The 19,489-nt window shown below is 40.6% G+C and overlaps 1 protein-coding gene across 4 annotated transcripts in view; it reads left to right on the forward strand.

The window, feature by feature from the left end:
- TTC27 (tetratricopeptide repeat domain 27) overlaps positions 1 to 19,489 on the forward strand; it is a 191,910-nt gene that overhangs the window by 31,249 nt on the left and 141,172 nt on the right. For all 4 annotated transcript variants that reach the window (XR_002732440.1, XM_023216383.1, XM_023216384.2 and 1 more), the window contains 3 exons: positions 9,330 to 9,494; positions 11,640 to 11,773; positions 17,172 to 17,284. Coding sequence is in view for 3 of the 4 variants with exons in the window: in XM_023216383.1 (XP_023072151.1) it covers positions 9,330 to 9,494; positions 11,640 to 11,773; positions 17,172 to 17,284 (412 nt within the window). In the remaining variant the exon portion in view is untranslated. The remainder of the gene's footprint in view (positions 1 to 9,329; positions 9,495 to 11,639; positions 11,774 to 17,171; positions 17,285 to 19,489) is intronic.

Genomic DNA, 19,489 nt, shown 5'->3' on the forward strand with positions numbered 1-19,489 from the left:
GGAAACAGCAATTCTCTATCTTCATTGCTCTTTTTTCCTCAGAGTTTTATGTCTTCATCAGTAGCTTAATTACATTGGAAAGTTTTTCTGCTGAATACTTCTGACAGCTTTCAACTTTTACTGTATATTGGAAGCTTTAAAAATAGATAAAACCTCAATCCTTCTTAAACTTGTTCATATAGAGATTGGGCCTTCTTACTTTCCAAACTTTGAAAATGTATGATTTTTTTGAAGTTTGAAACTGCTGTGTCAGGTCGTAGCCTTTGTCTCTTTTCTCATCTGCCTTTGGGCAACGTTTTCTCATTATTCTTTCCACTTAGGGCAGGTGAAACTCCAAAGTTACGTTTTTGTATGCTGAAAGTGATGTAAAATAAGTTAGCAGTTATTCCACTTGAACAAGCATATCTTGGTGATAAACTCTCTGTTTCTGTTTGCTTGGAGATGTTCTTGTTTCTCTCCTTGAACTGTTGACTAAAAGATTCTAGGCAGCACCATGAAGATACTTTTCTGTCTTCTTTCTTTTTTTTTTTTTTTTTTTTTTGAGACAGTCTTACTCTTGTCACCCGGGCTAGAGTGGGAGTGCAGTGGCATAATCTACATTCACTGCAATCTCTGCCTCCTGGGTTCAAGCAATTCTTCCATCCCAGCCTCTCTAGTAGCTGGGATTGCAGGCCACCACACGTGGCTAATTTTTGTGTTTTTAGTAGAGACAGGGTTTCACCATGTTGGCCAGGCTGGTCTTGAATTCCTGACCTCAGGCGTGAGCCACCATTCCTGGCATATGTTTTTGGTTTCCACTGTTGATGTTGAGAAATCAGTATTGGTCCAATTGCTCTTTCTGTGTAACTAGTCCACCTATTTTCTTTTGCTCATCTTAAGATTTTTACTTTGTATTTGCGGTTCTTTAGTTGGACTATGAGGTAGGTATGGATGCTTTTTCTTTTTCTTTTTTTTTTTTTTCTTTTGAGACTGGGTCTGGCTCTGTCGCCCAGGCTGGAGTGCAGTGGTGTGATCTTGGCTCACTGTAACCTCCACCTCCCAGGCTCAAGTAATTCTCCTACCTCAGCCTCCTGAGTGGCTGAGACTACAAGGCGCACACCACCATGCCCAGCTAATTTTTGTATTTTTAGTAGAAATAAGGTTTCACTATGTTGGCCAGGCTGGTCTCGAACTCCTGAGCTCAGATGACCCGCCCACCTTGGCCTCCCAGAGTGCTAAGATTACAAGCATGAGCCACCGTGCCCGAGCTCCCCTACTTTATTTATCCAACATTTGATCTCTGAACGTATAAGATAATGCAGAGAAAGCACGGAAGTACAAGAACAAAGCCAGTTATACTGATAGTACATGCATATATACATATGTATAGATAGGTGGGCAGAAAAGTCGGTAGGTAGATAGAAGGGAAGATAAATACATACAACCAACTTTGGGCATTTGTGTGACTTATTTATGTATTCTTAGTACAGTTTAAATTTGATAGTAGACCTACCTGAGCTATCACAACTTAGCAAGCCATATTAAATGCAGTAATTGTCCTTTCTGTGATACTTGAGAGAAGATTTTTAAGAACCTTGGCCAACCCTTGTGTCCCTTGATTTTTGCATCCAGAACATTTTGGGAAGATTACTGTCATTGGCAGCCAAGCAGAATTGTGTCACTTGTGAATTGTACTAAGGTCATAGAAGGTTATTATATTTCTGAGAGTAATGACTAGACACTCAGGAATAATGGGCAGACAAAAGGAGAAGAACATTAAAAAAAAAAAAAGAAGCCCTCATCAAGAGCATTAAGTATTATTGGATCCAGCTTTTTCTGGGTTTGGTTTGCATGGATGAAATCTATTCAGGGGTTTTCATAGTGAAGTTCACGTTAGGATGCCTATGTGCCTTCTGAGGTGAGGCATGTGCATCTTGACTTACTCTCTTTGACTCCAGAGAATCTCTTAAGTGGACTATAGAAAAACACTATCTTTCTTTTTCAGACCCATTTAAATTTCAACTCACATAAAGACAAAGGGGTATCTGTTTCTTAGCTGTAGGTGTTTCTGCCAGATTATAGGTGATAAAGTAGATTGAGCTTTTGTAGCATCAGCTCTGCACCTTTATCCTTCCCCTGACAACTTCTCCGTACCCCTTTTCCCTACAAGCTTGGATTCACATCCTGGCATTGCCACTTAATGAGGTGACTAGTCAGTAAGCTGAGCTCAATTTTCTTTTCTTTTTTTAATTTTGATTTTAATTTTTTTTTTTTTTTTGAGACGGAGTTTCACTCATTTTTGCTCAGGCTGGAGTGCAATGGCTCTATCTCAGCTTACTGCAGCCTCCAGCTTCAGGGTTCAAGTGTTTCTCCAGCCTCAGCCTCCTGAGAAGCTGGCATTTCAGGAGCGTGCCAGCATGGCCAGCTAATTTTATATTTTTGGTAGAGATGGGGTTTCACCACATTGGCCAGGCTGGTCTCAATCTTCTGACCTCAGGTGATCCACCGCTTTGGTCTCCCAAAGTGCTGGGATTACAGACATGAGCCACTGCACCCGGCCCTATTTAAAATTTTTTTCTTTTTTTTTGAGACGGAGCCTCGCTCTGTCGCCCAGGCTGGAGTGCAGTGGCGTGATCTCTGCTCACTGCAAGCTCCGCCTCCCGGGTTCACGCCATTCTTCTGCCTCAGCCTCCCGAGTAGCTGGGACTACAGGCCCCTGCCACCATGCCCGGCTAATTTTTTTGTATGTTTAGTAGAGACACAGGGTTTCACCGTGTGAGCCAGGATGGTCTCGATCTCCTGACCTCGTGATCTACTTGCCTCGGCCTCCCAAAGTGCTGGGATTACAGGTGTGAGCCACTGCACCTGGCCTTTTAAAGTTTTTTTAGAGACTGCTCCAATGCTTAGGCTGGAGTGCAGTGGTGTAATAATAGCTCACTGCAACCTCAACCTCCTGGGCTCAAGCGATCCTCCCACTTCAGCCTCTCCAGTATCTGGGACTACAAGAGCATACTACCATGCTTGACTAATTTATTGTAGGATGTGGTCTTGCTATGTTGCCCAGTCTGGTCTTGAATTCCTGGCTTCAAGTGATCCTCTCACCTCAGCCTCCCCAAGTGCTGGAATTGTAGGTGTGAGGCTCTGTGCCCACCCTGAGCTCAATTTTTATAATGAATTAAGTGGAGATAATGTCAGCCTCCAGTACATCATTGTGAAAATTAAATAACACAACATGTAAAATACCCGTTGCTAGGCAGAGTAGATATCAGTAAAAATAACCTCTCTTTCAGTTTGAATGATGGGAAAACTGTCATCAGCCTTTGTGTTCCATTCATTCATTATGTATTCATTCTGGTAGGTTATTTTGTGAAATGCTGGCTAACATATTGGAAACATTTGTGAGATATAGTTTGTCAGCAATTCTATAGAAGGGAATTCTGTTTGGGGGATCAATTGGATAAGGGTACCTGTTAGACACCCTCGTTACTTGGTGTATGTCAACTAGCCTGTCTTTATATGTAATTAACTTTTTTTTTTTTTTTTTTTTTTTGAGACAGAGTCTCGCTCTGTCGCCCAGGCTGGAGTGCAGTGGCTGGATCTCAGCTCACTGCAAGCTCCGCCTCCCAGGTTTACGCCATTCTCCTGCCTCAGCCTCCCGAGTAGCTGGGACTACAGGCGCCCGCCACCTCGCCCGGCTAGTTTTTTGTATTTTTTAGTAGAGACGGGGTTTCACCGTGTTCGCCAGGATGGTCTCGATCTCCTGACCTGGTAATCCGCCCGTCTCGGCCTCCCAAAGTGCTGGGATTACATGCTTGAGCCACCGCGCCCGGCCATATGTAATTAATTTTGACAGTCATTTTATTTCAGATGCTGTTTTACTAGGTTATTATCCTCCATTCTTTTCATCTTAGATATTGAGAGAAATAAATTGGAATCTGACTGCCAAGCTAATATTCACTTATTCTTTATTTGATGTTCATATTGTATTAGATACATGGATGTTTATCTGTTTCCCTTTTTCTTTGATTTTTAGAGACAGGGTCTAGTCTGTCACCTAGACTGGAATGCAGTAGCACAGTCATAACTCACTGCAACCTTGAACTTTTGGGTTCAAATGATCCTCCCACCTCAGCCTCCTGAGTACTTGGAATTTCAGGCATGCTCTACCATGCCTGACTAACGTTTTTATTGTTTTGTTGAAATGAAGCCACTCTGTGTTGCTTAGGCTTGTCGTGAGCTCCTGGCTTCAAGCAATCTTTCCGCCTAGGTCTTCCTAAGCACTTGGATTATAGCGTGAGCCACCATGCCCAGCCTCCCCATTTCTTTCAAGGGAGAAATTCTACATTCTCTATGAAGAAAACTTGTAAACTGATATCCTCTTCATCAGATTTTCTGTGTTGCTTCTTTTTTTTTTTTTTTTCTTTTTTATAAGGGTCTCATCGAAGTACAACTCTTTATTTTTTCTTTATCTTACCAATTTAATGTTTGGTTCTAACCAGTTTCTTCCATGCATACATTTTCATACCACATAAATATGTTTAACTGTTGCATATTCATGGTACTTTGCATCAACACCTTATGTTGCCATTAAAAAAATTTTTATTTTATTATACTTTAAGTTCTGGGATACATGTGCAGAACATGCAGGCTTGTTACATAGGTATGCACGTGCCATGGTGGTTTGCTGCGTCCATCAACCTATCATCTACATTAGGTATTTCTCCTAATGCCATCCCTCCCCTAGTCCCCTACCCACCATGATTATCCCCTCCCTGTGTCCATGTATTCTCATTGTTCAACTCCTATGAGAACATACAGTGTTTGGTTTTCTGTTCCTGTGTTTGCTGAGAATGATGGTTTCCATCTTCATCCATGTCACTGCAGAGGACATGAACTCATCCTTTTTTATAGCCGCATAGTATTCCATAATGTATATGTGCCACATTTTCTTTATCCAGTCTATCATTGATGGGCATTTGGGTTGACTCCAAGTCTTTGCTATTGTGAACAGCGCTGCAGTAAACATATGTGTGCATGTGTTTTCATAGTAGAATGATTTATAATCCTTTGGGTATATACCCAGGAACGGGATTACTGGGTCAAATGGTAATTCTGGTTCTAGATCCTTGAGGAATTGCCACACTGTCTTCCACAATGGTTGAACTGATTTACATTCCCACCAACAGTGTAAAAGTATTCCTATTTCTCCACATCCTCTCCAGCATCTGTTGTTTCCCGACTTTTTAATGATCGCCATTCTAACTGGCATGAGGTGGTATCTCAGTGTGGTTTTGATTTGCATTTCTGTAATGAGCAGTGATCATGAGCTTTTTTTCATGTTTATTGACCTCATAAGTCTTTTGTTGAGAAATGTCTGTTCATATCCTTCGCCCACTTTTTGATGGAGTTGTTTTTTCTTGTAAATTTGTTTAAGTTCTTTGTAGATTCTGGATATTAGCCCTTTGTCAGATGGGTAGATTGCAAAACTTTTCTCTCATTCTGTAGGTTGCCTGTTCACTCTGATGGTAGTTTCTTTTGCTGTACTAATTGCTCTTTAGTTCAATTAGATCCCATATGTCAATTTTGGCTTTTGTTCCATTGCTTTTGGTGTTTTAGTCATGAAGTCCTTGCCCCATGCCTATGTCCTGAATGGTATTGCCTAGGTTTTCTAATAGGATTTTTATGGTTTTATGTCTTATAAGTTTAAGTATTTAATCCATCTTGAGTTAATTTTTGTGTAAGATGTAAGGAAGGGGTCCATTTGCAGTTTTCTGCATATGGCTAGCCAGTTTTCCCAACACCATTTATTAAATAGGGAATTCTTTCCCTGTTGCTTGTTTTTGTCATGTTTGTCAAAGATCAAATGGTTGTAGATGTTTGGCGTTATTTCTGAGGCCTCTGCTCTGTTTCATTGGTCTATATATTTGTTTTGGTACTGGTACAATGCTGTTTTGGTTACTGTAGCCTTGTAATGTAGTTTGAAGTCAGGTAGTGTGATGCCTCCAGCTTTGTTCTTTTTGCTTAGGATTGTCTTGGCTATACAGGCTCTTTTTGGTTCCATATGAAATTTAAAGTAGTTTTTTTCTAGTTCTGTGAAGAAAGTTGATGGTAGCTTGATGGGGATAGCACTGAATCTATAAATTACTTTGGGCAGTATGGCCATTTTCATAATATTGATTCTTCCTATCCATGAGCATGGAATGTTTTTCCATTTGTTTGTGCCCTTTCTTATTTCCTTGAGCAGTGGTTTGTAGTTCTCCTTTTGAAAAGGTCCTTCACATCCCTTGTAAGTTGTATTTTATTTTCTTTGTAGCAATTTTGAATGGGAGTTCACTAATGATTTGGCTCTCTATTATTGGTGTATAGGAACATGTGTGATTTTTGTAGATTGATTTTGTATCCTGAGACTTTGCTGAAGTTGCTTATCAGCTTAAGGAGATTTTGGGCTAAGACCATGGGGTTTTCTAAATATATGATAATGTCATGTGCAAACAGAGACAAATTGACTTCCTCTCTTCCTATTTGAATACCCTTTATTTCTTTCTCTTGACCGATTGCCCTGGCCATAACTTCCAATACTATGTTGAATAGGAGTGATGAGAGAGGGCATCCTTGTCTTGTGCCAGTTTTCAAAGGGAATGCTTCCAGCTTCTGCCCATTCAGTATGATATTAGCTGTGGGTTTGTCATAAATACCTGTTATTATTTTGAGATCCATTCCATCAATACCTAGTTTATTGAGAGTTTTTAGCATGAAAGTGTGTTGAAGTTTATTGAAGGCCTTTTCTGCATCTGTTGAGATAAACATGTGGTTTTTGTCTCGGTTCTGTTTATGTGATGGATTACATTTATTAATTTGCATCTGTTGAACCAGCCTTGCATCCCAGGGATGAAGCCAACTTGATTGTGGTGGATAAGCTTTTTGATGTGTTGCTGGATTCAGTTTGCCAGTATTTTATTTAGGATTTTCGCATCAAAGTTCATCAGGGATATTGGCCTGAAATTTTCTTTTTTTTGTTGTGTCTCTGCCAGGCTTTGGTATCAGGATGATGCTGGCCTCATAAAATGAGTTAGGGAGGATTCCCTCTTTTTCTATTGATTGGAATAGTTTCAGAAGGAAGGTACCAGCTCCTCTTTGTACCTCTGGTAGAATTTGGCTGTGAATCCATCTGGTCCTGGGCTGTTTTTGGTTGGTAGGCTATTAATTACTGTCTCAATTTCAGAACTTGTTATTGGTCTTTTCAGGGATTTGACTTCTTCCTGGTTTAGTCTTGGGAGGGTATATGTGTCCAGGAATTTATCCATTTCTTCTAGATTTTCTTTTTTTTTTTTTTGATACCGAGTCTTGCTCTGTCGCCCAGGCTGGAGTGCAGTGGCGCAATCTTGGCTCACTGCAAGCTCTGCCTCCCGGGTTTACGCCATTCTCCTGCCTCAGCCTCCCGAGTAGCTGGGACTACAGGCGCCCGCCATCTTGCCTGGCTAGTTTTTTGTATTTTTTAGTAGAGACAGGGTTTCACCGTGTGAGCCAGGATGGTCTCGATCTCCTGACCTGGTGATCCGCCCGTCTCAGCCTCCCAAAGTGCTGGGATTACAGGCTTGAGCCACGGCTCCCGGCCTTCTTCTAGATTTTCTAGTTTATTTGCGTAGAGGTGTTTATAGTATTCTCTGATGGTAGTTTCTATTTCTGTGGGATCAGTGGTGATATCCCCTTTATCACTTTTTACTGCATCTATTTGATTCTTCTCTCTTTTCTTCCTTATTAATCTGGCTAGTGGTCTATCTATTTTGTTAACCTTTTCAAAAAACCAGCTCCTATATTCATTGATTTTTTTCAAAGGGTTTTTCGTGTCTCTGTCCCCTTCAGTTCTGCTGTGATCTTAGTTATTTCTTGCCTTCTGCTAGCCTTTGAATGTGTTTGCTCTTGCTTCTCTAGTTCTTTCAATTGTGATGTTATGGTGTCGATTTTAGATCTTTCCCGCTCTCTCCTATGGGCATTTAGTGCTACAAATTTCCCACTAAACACTGCTTTAGCTGTGTCCCGGAGATTCTTTGTTTACACTATGTGGGGAAAACCACCTACTCAAGCGTCAGTAATGGCGAACACCTCTGCCTCCACCAAGCTAGAGCATCCCAGGTCAACTAGACTGCTGTACTGGCAGTGAGAATTTCAAGCCAGTGGATCATAACTTGCTGGGCTTCGTGGGGGTGGGATCAGCTGAGCTAGACCACTTGGCTCCTTGACTTCAGGCCCCTTTCCAGGGGAGTGAACGGCTCTTGTGTCTTGCTGGCATTCCAGGAGCCATTGGGGTATGAAAAAGAACTTTTGCAGCTAGCTTGGTGTCTGCCCAAATGGCTGCCCAGTTTTGTGCTTGAAACCCAGGGCCCTGGTGGCGTAGGCACGCACCCAAGGGAATCTCCTGGTCTGCGGGTTGCGAACATGGGAAAAGCTTAGTATCTGGGCCAGAATGCACCGTTTCTCATGGTACAGTACCTCAGGACTTCCCTTGGCTAGGGGAAAGAGTTCCCAGAACTCTTGTGCTTCCTGGGTGAGGTGACTCCTCACCCTGCTTTGGCCTGCCCTCCATGGGCTGCACCCACTGTCTAACTAGTCCTAGAGAGATGAGCCTGGTACTTCACTTGGAAATGCAAAAATCACCCACCTTCTGCCTTGATATCTCTGGGAGCTGCAGACCGGAGCTGTTCCTATTGGCCATCTTGACAGCCAGCCACCCCTGGCCATTTTTTTTTTGGAGGCAGTGTCTTGCTCTGCCGCTCAGGCTGGAGTGCAGTGGTGCGATCTCAGCTCACTGCAATCTCTGCCTCCTGGGTTCAAGCGATTCTCCTGCCTCAGCCTCCTGAGTAGCTGGGATTACAGGCACACGCCACCATACTGGCTAATTTTTGTATTTTTAGTAGAGATGGAGTTTCACCATGTTGGTCAGGCTGGTCTCGAATGCCTGGCCTCGTGATCTGCCCGCTTCAACCTCCCAAAGTACTGGGATTACAGGTGTGAGCCACTGCGCCCGTCCCCCCACCAATTTTTTGTTTTTTTTTGCATGGTTAAGACAAATCCTCTGAGAAAGAGCAGGGTTATGAATCATATCTCCCAGGATTGTGTGGAATAAAGGAGATAGTGTACATAATGTCCTTAGCTCATGTCTGGAGCATGTAAGTGCTCAGAGAATGCTGGCTGGTAACTATTAGTGTTCCTGTATTCCTCACGTCTTAACGTTTAAAATTATTTAACAACCGAGACTATGTACTATATACTTTATGTATTATAGACTCTATTTTACACATTAATATATTTTTATTCTCATAATTTTTAATGTTTTATCTTTTGTCTTACAGTGATGAAACTACAGAATCTGTTTGTAGATGATTCAGGTCGATATTTGGCTATTCAATTCCATCTGGAATGTGCATATGTGTTTTTATATTATTATGAGTACAGAAAAGCAAAAGATCAGTTGAATATTGCTAAGGACATCAGCCAATTACAAATTGATTTGACAGGTAAGACTTTTATTTTTTGTGGATAATTGATTTTATTTTTATGATAAAACTGTATACATTGGCAGTTTGTATTGTATGTTGGTATTTGATTTTCTATATCCTATTTGCTTCACAAAAGTAGACTTTAAAGGTTTCATTTACAAATTTATAGTTTGTAACAAATTTGAAATGATATATTTTCCTTATTTCTAGAGTTTTCCATTTATAGCACTGATCTATTTAGAGGTGTTAGTAATAGATAGCAGCCAGGCAGTACAGAAACATGCTTTTGAGCCTTTGGGGGATGGGCCCATAGATGCCTTTCCTGACTAAGTTTGGCCTCTCTGCATTGCCCTTTCTTGTAAATACCCACCTATTCCTTCCATCTTGCTTTATTTTTTTGAGAATGAGTCTCCCTCTGTTGCCCAGGCTGGAGTGCAGTGGCGCCATCTTAGCTCACTGCAACCTCAGTCTCCCAGGTTTGAGCAATTCTCCTTCCTCGGCCTCCTGAGTAGCTGGGATTACAGTGCCCGCCACCATGCCTGTCTAATTTTTTTTTTTTTTTGTATTTTTAGTAGAGATGGGGTTTCACCATGTTGACCAGTCTGGTTTTCAACTCCTGACCTCAAGTGATCTGCCTACCTCGGCCTCCCAAAGTGCTGGGATTACAGGCGTGAGCCACCATGCCCAGCCCACATTCTCTGCTTCTTATCGAGCTAGTTCTATAAGTAAAATCCTTCCAATATATTTTGAATAAATATGATTTTGTGGGCTTGTCTCAGATCGTAGCTACGTTTTGTTACATTGTGTGTGGGGGTAAAATTGTTTAATATTGAGCTTGTAACTTGAAACAATGGCCATGTATCAGTTGGAACAATGGCCATGTGTAAGTTGTCTATATATGAAAATATAAGTAATGTATCTTGTGAGGTTAGTTTCAGAAGTTATGTTTTTAAATATTTTGATCCTAGGAGGCTTTTTTGGGACTATTGATGGCATAATACTTAATTGTTGGTATATTTACTAGCTAGTTCTTCATATTTTGTTTTCTAAGTTAGGGTTGAAGAACTTAGAAATACAAATGTGGTGTTCACAAATACGAGAATCAGTTTATTCTTTTTTTCCACTCATCTATACCCTTACTATAAAAAGTAAGCTGTGGTCGGGTGCTGTGGCTCACGTTTGTAATCCCAGCACTTTGGGAGGCCAAGGCGGGCAGATCATGAGGTCAGGAGATTGAGACCATCCTGGCCAACATGGCAAAACCCCGCCTCACTAAAAATACAAAAATTAGCTAGACGTAGTGGCACCAGCCTGTAATCTCAGCTACTCGGGAGGCTGAGGCAGGAGATTCACTTGAACCAGGGAGTGGGAGGTTGCAGTGAGCCGAGATCGTGCCACTGCACTACAACCTGGTGACAGAGCAAGACTCCGTCTCATAACAACAAATAAATAAATAAAATAAAAATGAAATAGTAAGCTGTGTTGAACAATTTCAGTGTCTATATTTAGCATAATATATTTAAAGGTTAATGTATAACTTAGAGCCAGACTCGTAATAGGGTAAAATCCAGACTTCCTAGACTGGTCTCTGTGATCAAGGGTTTTTGTAATCTGACCTTGTCCAGAGAGTGGATGTTGGAACTTTTGCTTCCCTTAAAGTGGTTTGGAAAACAGCTGTTCTGCAGCAAGTTATTTCAGAGACATAATGAAAAAATTTTGGTCTTACATGAAGTCAGATAGTGTAATAAACTGTTGATTTAGAACCAAAAGATCCTGTCTTTCAGCTCTGGTTCTGATGCTGAGAAGCCCTGTGATCATGAACAAGTGATTGTATTCTCTAGAACTTTTGTTTTTGTCATCTGTGAAAAAGAGATAATAATAGTTCTTCTACCTACAACACTCAATGTGTTACCTTTTTTTTGATGCAATAATTAGTATGTGAAATCTAGTGGCAGAAATCCTGGGTTTGAGTCTGGTACTAGAGCTTAATGACTTTCTAATTTTATAAGTCATTTAAAACCTGAGACTGGGCCTCAGGACTTTCTTATGTGAAATGGAGAAAATATCTTGTAAACTCTAAAGCACTCTGAAAATATTGCTCTTCATGACTGTACAGTAGATCTGATAGGTAACTCAGTAGATACCATTTTATTGTTTTTTCAGGTGCTTTGGGGAAAAGAACACGGTTCCAGGAAAATTATGTGGCACAACTGATTCTAGATGTAAGAAGGGAAGGGGATGTCCTTTCAAATTGTGAATTCACTCCAGCACCCACTCCTCAGGAACATTTAGCCAAGGCAAGTAGGATTGCAAGTTATTACATTCAATTAATACCTGAGTCTAACAATTTCAACAGGTGAGTACCATAGAAACACTGAGTGGGTTGGGGGCGGACTTCATTTTATTCTTTCTTTTGCCTTTTCAAGGTTTATGGGTCGGGGAGAACCCGTGTTTAAACCGTCTTTTTTCCTAACCTGTATATAGAGATAAATAGTCCTTTTCTTTTAGGATTCAGTAACTATGAATTAGTAATGCAGTTAGTTATATATTACCCCTCTTTTAGAAATTCAAAAGACATACTGGGTGGAGACCAATTTTTCTATCTGCTGTCATGTTTCCTTATGTTTGTCTTCTCTTGGAATCTCTTAGGCTTTTTCTAAATATATAAACAGATTATCAGAATTCCTTTTCACTAGTTTTGTGATCGAGCTTTTGTTTCTCTGTCATTGGGTGGTGGTTGCCTTAGTATGTTTATTTGACATGTCTAATGAATTCTCTTCTTTAGTTTGAATTATGACTCTTGGTCAGTTTACCTAATTATAGTCCACTCCAGCTGCTTCCATGGAGCCCTTTAGCATTTATGCATGTGTTTTCTGATCCCAGGAACCCCCAGCTACTTTTTTTTCTTTTTTGTTTTTTGAGACGGAGTCTCACTCTATTGCCCAGGCTGGAGTGTAGTGGAGCGATCTCAGCTCAATGCAACCTCGCCTCCCGGGTTCAAGCAATTCTTCTGCCTCAGCCTCCCAAGTAGCTGGGATTGCAGGCATTCATCACCACGCCTGGCTAATTTTGTATTTTTAGTAGAGATGGGGTTTCTCCATGTTGATCAGGCTGGTCTTGAACTTGCAACCTCAGGTGATGTGCCTGTCTCGGCCTCCCAAAGGGCTGGGATTACAGATGTGAGCCACCGTGCCCTGCTGTGTTTATTGTTTTTTAATGTGGAGTTGTCCTATAGAAAATTATCTCCCAGTGATTGGCCTAACATGGTGGCTCATGCCTGTAATCCCAACACTTCGGAAAGCTGAGGTGGGTGGATCACTTGAGGTCAGGAGTTAGAGCCTAGTCTGACCTAAATAGTGAAACCCTGTTTCTATTAAAAATGCAAAATTAGGCCAGGTGCAATGGCTCACGCCTGTAATTCCAGCACTTTGGGAGGCTAAGGCGGGTGCACGAGGTCAGGAGATCATCCTGGCTAACATGGTGAAATCCTGTCTCTACTAAAACTACAAAACAAATTAACCGGGTGTGGTGGTAGGTGCCCGTAGTCCCAGCTACTCAGGAGGCTGAGGCAGGAGAATGGTGTGAATCCAGCCGGGAGGCGGAGCTTGCAGTGAGCCGAGATCATGCCACTGCACTCCAGCCTGGGCGACAGAGCAAGACTCCGTCTCAAAAAAAAAAAAGAAAAAAAACCCATAAAACCAAAATTAGCCTGTTGTGGTGGCGCATGCCTGTAATCCCAGCAACTTGGGAGGTTGAGGTGGGAGAATTGCTTGGACCTGGGAAGTGGAGGTTGCAATGAGCAATGAGTGCAATTGCACCATTGAACTCCAGCCTGGGCAACAAGAGCAAAATTCCCTTTGGAAAAAAAAAAAGAAAAAAGAAAAAAGAAAATTATCTCCTGGTGATAAATAGGATATGATGAGTATTATGAGAAATGTATGAAAATGATGTACAATTTAATACAGAATTTAATTTTTTTTTGCTTGTTTGTTCTTTCTTGCTTGCTTTCTTGCTTTCTTGCTTGCTTGCTTGCTTTCTTGCTTTCTTTCTTCTTAAATGGAGATGATGTCTCACTATATTGCCCAGGTTTGTTTCAAACTCCTGGGCTCAAGCAATCTTCCTGCTTCAACTCCCACTGGGATTAACCATATAACACATGTTACAGGGTTAATATGGTTAACATTTGTAACATATTACATGTGACTATCAGAAATTTTTTCAGGATTATTTTATTTTATTTTAAAAATATTGGCTAGGCGAGGTGGCTCATGCCTGTAATCCCAGCACTTTGGGAGGCTGAGGCGGACGGATCATGAGATCGGGAGATCGAGACCATCCTGGCTAACATAGTGAAACCCCGTCTCTACTAAAAATACAAAAAATTAGCTGGGTGTGGTGGCGGGTGCCTGTAGTCCCAGCTACTTGGGAGGCTAAGGCAGGAGAGTGGCGTGAACCTGGGAGGCAGAGCTTGCAGTGAGCCGAGATTGTGCCACTGCACTCCAGCCTGGGTGACAGAGTGCGACTCTGTCTCAAAAAAAAATTAAAAAAAAAAGGTTTACCTGTTTGTCTATTTAGAGACCAGGTTATGAGACTGGTTAATTTTTGTATTTTTGGTAGAGATGGGGTTTCACCATGTTGCCCAGGCTGGTCTTGAACTTCTAGGCTCAAGCCATCCACTTGCCTCAGCCTCCCAAAACTGTTGGGATTATAGGCATGAGCCACTGCACCGGCCAGAATTTAATCTTTTTATATGCGAATAAAATACATTCAGATAATCTTAGGGTCTTTGTTAATTACTACTTGAAGATGGAGAGTACAAGTTGTATGATGTAGGTATGGATTATATAGAAACATAGCTTTATTCTCATGGGTGGAAGATAATTGTTAAGTTGGTTATATATCATATTTCCTTGTGTCAAACACATTATTAGATTGTAATATACACCATCTGTTTAATAACCATTTTTCAGGAAAAGGAAAGAACACTACCAAGCATTTATAGTGATTACAAAATATATCCTGATTGGAAATGTTACAATGTGGCTCAGTGTGGTGGCTCCCGCCTGTAGTCCCAGCACTTTGGGAGGCCAAGGTGGGAGGGTCACTTGAGGTCAGGAGTTCCAGACCAACCTGGCCAACATGCCGAAACCATGTCTCTACTAAAAATAGAGAAGATTATCCAGGGGTGGTGGTGTGTGCCTGTAATTCCAGCTACTTGGGAGGCTGAGGCAGGAGAACTGCTTGAACCTGGGAGGTGGAGGTTGCAGTGAGCCGAGGTCACAACACCACTGCACTCCAGTCTGGGTGACTAAGTGAGACTTTCTCGAAAAAAAAAAAAAAAAAAAAAGAAATGTTACAATGTGAAAATATATATTTTACTTTTTTTTTGAGATGATGTCTCATTCTGTAGCCTGCCTTAGTCTCCAAGTAGCTGGGACTACAGCCACATGCCACTATGCCCAGGGAATTGTATTTTTAGTAGAGACAGGGCTTCACCATGCTGGCCAGGCTAGTGTCGAACTCCTGACATCCGGTGATCCACCCACCTCAGCCTCTCAAAGTGCTGGGATTACAGGCATGAGCCACTATGCCCAGCTTCTGTCTAGCTTCATTTAGCTCCTAAACTCTTCCTTGTTTTTTTGTTGAATTAGAAAAAAATTTCACCCAAGATTACTGAGGAATAATTTACATAAAGTATACCTATTTTGAATTACACTTTGTTGAGATTTAACAATTTAGACGCATGTAACCACCACTATAATGAAAAAAAGTTTCTCCAAAGAGTGCCCCCGTAGTTCTTTGCAGTCAGTTACTCTCTAATCTGCTTTCTGTCATAGATTAGATCTGTCTTTTCTAGAATTTCCAATAAATGGAATCATACGGTATGTAATCTTTTGTGTCTGGCTTAATGGTTTTAAGATTCATCCATGTTGAAATACCAGTATGAACTGCTGGTGGACATTTAAGTTATTTCTAGCAGCTATTATGAATAAACCTGCCTAGAAAATATGTATGTAAGTCTTTGTGTGAATATAAGTTTTTTTTCTCTCTCTTCTCTTTTTATTTTTGAAATGGAGTCTCACTCTATTGCCTAGGCTGGAGTGCAGTGGCAAGATCTCAGCTGACTGCAACCTCCACCTCTTGGGTTCAAGCAATTCTCCTGCCTCAGCCTCCTGAGTAGCTGGGAGTACAGGTACATGCCACAATGCCTGGCTGATTTTTGTATTTTTGGTAGAGATGGGGTTTTACCATGTTTGCCAGGCTTGTCTTGAACTCCTGACCTCAAGTGATCCACCCACTTTGGCCTCCTAAAGTGCTGGGATTACAGGCGTGAGCCACCATGCCTGGCCTCTTTTGCCCATGTTTCATTTGGGTTGTCTTCTTATTGAGTTCTAAGAGTTCTTCATATTCTGGATACAAGTCCCTTTTCAGATACGTGTTATGTCAATATATTTGGATCCGGAGCTTGACTTTTTGTCTTCTTAACAAAATTTTCAGAGAACAGAAGTTTTTAATCTGATGAAGTCCAATTTATGAAGTTTTTCTCTTATAATTCATGCTTTTTATGTCCTAATTAAGGACTGATGCCTTTCCATCTCAAGGTTACAAATATTTTTTTTTTATGTTTTATTCTAGAAGTTTTTTTAGTTTTAACTTCTGTATTAAGGTCTGTGATTAATTTTGATTTAATTTTTGTATATGATTGAGATAAACGTGAAGGATCATTTTTTTTTACAAATGGATATCCAGTTGTTCTGACATCATTTAGTTACTTTTTTTTTTGGAGAGACAGAGTCTTGCTGTGTTGCCCAGGCTGGTCTCAAACTCCTGGCTGCAAGCTTCCTCCCACCTTGGACTCCCAAAGCTCTCTAATATCATTTATTGAAAGGCTTTATCTACTGAGCCACCTAGGTACTTTTACTGAAAATCAATCCATCACATATGCATGGGTCTAACATTTTGGACTGTATTCTGTTCCATTCACTTTGTATGTCTGTCTTTATGCCAGTACCATACTGTCTGGGCTTTATAGTAATTCTTGAAATCAAGTACTTTGTATTTTATTCTTTTTAAAATTGTTTTGGTTATTGTCGATCATTTGCATTTCCATATAAATTTTAGAACGAACTTGTCAGTTTGGCATTTCCATCATTGATAACAAGCTATTTGTGAGAAATTTCTCAACTGATCGCACTATATTGCTGAGACACAGAGTTGGGAAGTTGATGTTTTTGATTAGAATTTAGAGGCAGAATAGAAAGATCCAGTTTTGAATCCTGATGCTGTCACATACTTTGAGTGTAATCTTGGATGAGCTTCAAGTATCTGATTCTTTGTTTTTCATCAATAAATAGGGATAGAAATGCCTATTGTCTGTGATTATTGTGAGGATGGATTTGAAAAATGTTTGTAAAGTTATCTGCAGAGGGGCTTTTGCATACTTGGCTCAATGAATGATAGCTGTTAATCCCTATTATTGTCATTGTTAGTGCATTCTTGCGGTATAGAATGGCACATCTTTCATTTCTGGAAGGTAAATTGTTTCCAAATATGTGTTTCACAAGAAACAACCTATTGACCATAGGTAGACAAGGTAAGTTAACTTTATCCTTTCTAGCAATCTATTACATGCCATTTCGGTGAATGAATAAAATTTAATTTTTGGTTTAAGTATTTTCTTTTGTATTCCACTAGAATCTTGAGCTCAATGATGACACCATTCTGAATGACATAAAGTTAGCAGATTGTGAACAGTTTCAGATGCCCGATCTGTGTGCTGAAGAGCTCGCTATTATCCTTGGAATCTGGTAAGTTAATGACTGACTTGACTACTTTGAACACTTTGCATATTGATTCTCTTATGTGTGGAGAATCTTCATTCAAGGAGGTTCCAAGAGTTCTGGATGAATAGGGAATTTTGTAGTGCTTATGAAGATCAAGAAGAAATACTTGGAGAGCCAATTAAAGGACTAGACATTATGAATCTCCTATGAGTTGGTATATGTATTCTTCTGTTTCCTTTATAAGCACAATTTCTTTGTTTAACTTTAGCTAGGAGTAGATTCTTAATAAAATATTAAAGACAGGTGAGAATGACTATTTTGAGATTTGAGGATATTTACATTTCAAAGGATAGGATTATTTTTTAATACTGTAGAACCTTATCTGTGGTCAAAATAGTTTTTCCTTTTTTTTCTGATTAGAAATAATATCAAATTCGTGAAAAATGTTTACGGGCAGGGCAATACAAATAACTTTTAAGAATAAGTTTCCAACATGATACTGTATCATTCCTGAAGAATTTGGTGTATATTTCCAACAATAATTTGTACATAGTCACAATACAGCTATCAAAATCAGAAAGTTAACATTCATACTTTGCTCTCATTTAACTCTCAGACCCCATTCAAATTTTGCTAGTTGTCCAGATACTCTCTTTTAGAGCAAAAGATCCAGTCTAGAATATATGTGTCACATTTAGTTGTCATGTCTCTTTAGTCGTTATCAGTCTGGAATAGTTCCTCATTTTTGCTTGACTTGCATGATCTTGACACTTGACATTTACAAGTCCATTATTTTTAGACTTTCCCTCAATTTGAGTTTGTCTGATTTTTTTTTAATAGTTGGATTCACCTTATGCATTCCCCCCCCCCCCCCCCCAAGATGGAGTTTTGCTATTGTTGCCTAGGCTGGAGTGCAGTGGCACGATCTTGGCTCACTGCAGCCTCCACCTTCTGGGCTCAAGCGATTCTCTTGCCTCAGCCTCCTGAGTAGCTGGGATTACAGGCGCACACCACCACGCCCGGCTACTTTTTTTGGATTTTTAGTAGAGATGGGGTTTCACCATGTTGTCCAGGCTGGTCTCGAACTCCTGACCTCAGCTGATCCGCCCACCTCGATCTCCCAGAGTGCTGGGATTACAGGCATGAGCCACTGCACCCAGCCACATTATGCGTTTTTAGCTGGGATGTCAGAGAAATGAAGTTTTGTTATTCTCATTGCATCCTAGCAAGTAGAATATGATTTGGGTTTGCCCCTCTACTGGTGATGTTAACTTTGATCACACGATGAAAGTGGTGTTTGTTAGGCTTCTCCAAAGTTATTCTTTTATTTTGTAATTAACATTTTATTGGCCAGGCACAGTGGCTTACTCCTGTAATCCCCGCACTTTGGGAAGCCGAAGCAGGTGGAGCACCCAAGGTTAGGAGTTCGAGACCAGCCTGGCCAACATAGTGAAATCCTGTCTCTACTAAAAATACAAAAATTAGCCAGGTGTGGTGGTGGGCGCTTGTAATCCCAGCCACTCGGGAGCCTGAGGCAGGAGAATTGCTTGAACCTGGGAGGTGGAGGTTGCAGTGAGCCGAGATCACGCCACTGCACTCTAGCCTGGGTGACAGAGTGAAACTCTGTCTCAAAAAAAAAAAAACAACTTCTTTTTCAAAAAAAAAAACTTTTTCAAAAAAAAAACTTTTTCAAAAAAAAACAACTTCCTTGAAAGGTACTTTTAGACTAAATGAATATCCCATTTGTCATCAAAAGATTTATTAATGTTCAAAATAGAATCCCCCATAAAGCTATAATATTGATACCAGTTAAATTAGTAATAGGCAATTTAAGAAAGGGAGCATTTGAAAAAAATATTGTTCTTTTTTTTTTTTTTGAGACAGTCTTGCACTGTTGCCCAGGCTGGAGTGCAGTGGTGCAATCTTGGCTCACTGCAACCTCGGCCTCCCAGGTTCAAGCAATTCTCCTGCCTCAGCCTCCCAAGCAGCTAGGATTACAGGCATGTGCCACCACACCTGGCTAATTTTTGTAGTTGTAGTAGAGACAGGGTTTCACCGTGTTGACCAGGTGGTCTTGAACTCCTGACATCAGGTGATCCACCCGCCTTGGCCTCCCAAAGTACTAGGATTACGGGGTGAGCCACTGCGCCCAGCCAAAATCTTATTCTTTTAATTCAGTAGAACTCACTCTTTAGTGTTCACCACATAGCATTTTACTTCATATATGCA

The sequence above is a fragment of the Piliocolobus tephrosceles genome, chromosome 15 (genome assembly GCF_002776525.5).
Source record: "Piliocolobus tephrosceles isolate RC106 chromosome 15, ASM277652v3, whole genome shotgun sequence".
Lineage (NCBI taxonomy): Eukaryota > Metazoa > Chordata > Mammalia > Primates > Cercopithecidae > Piliocolobus > Piliocolobus tephrosceles.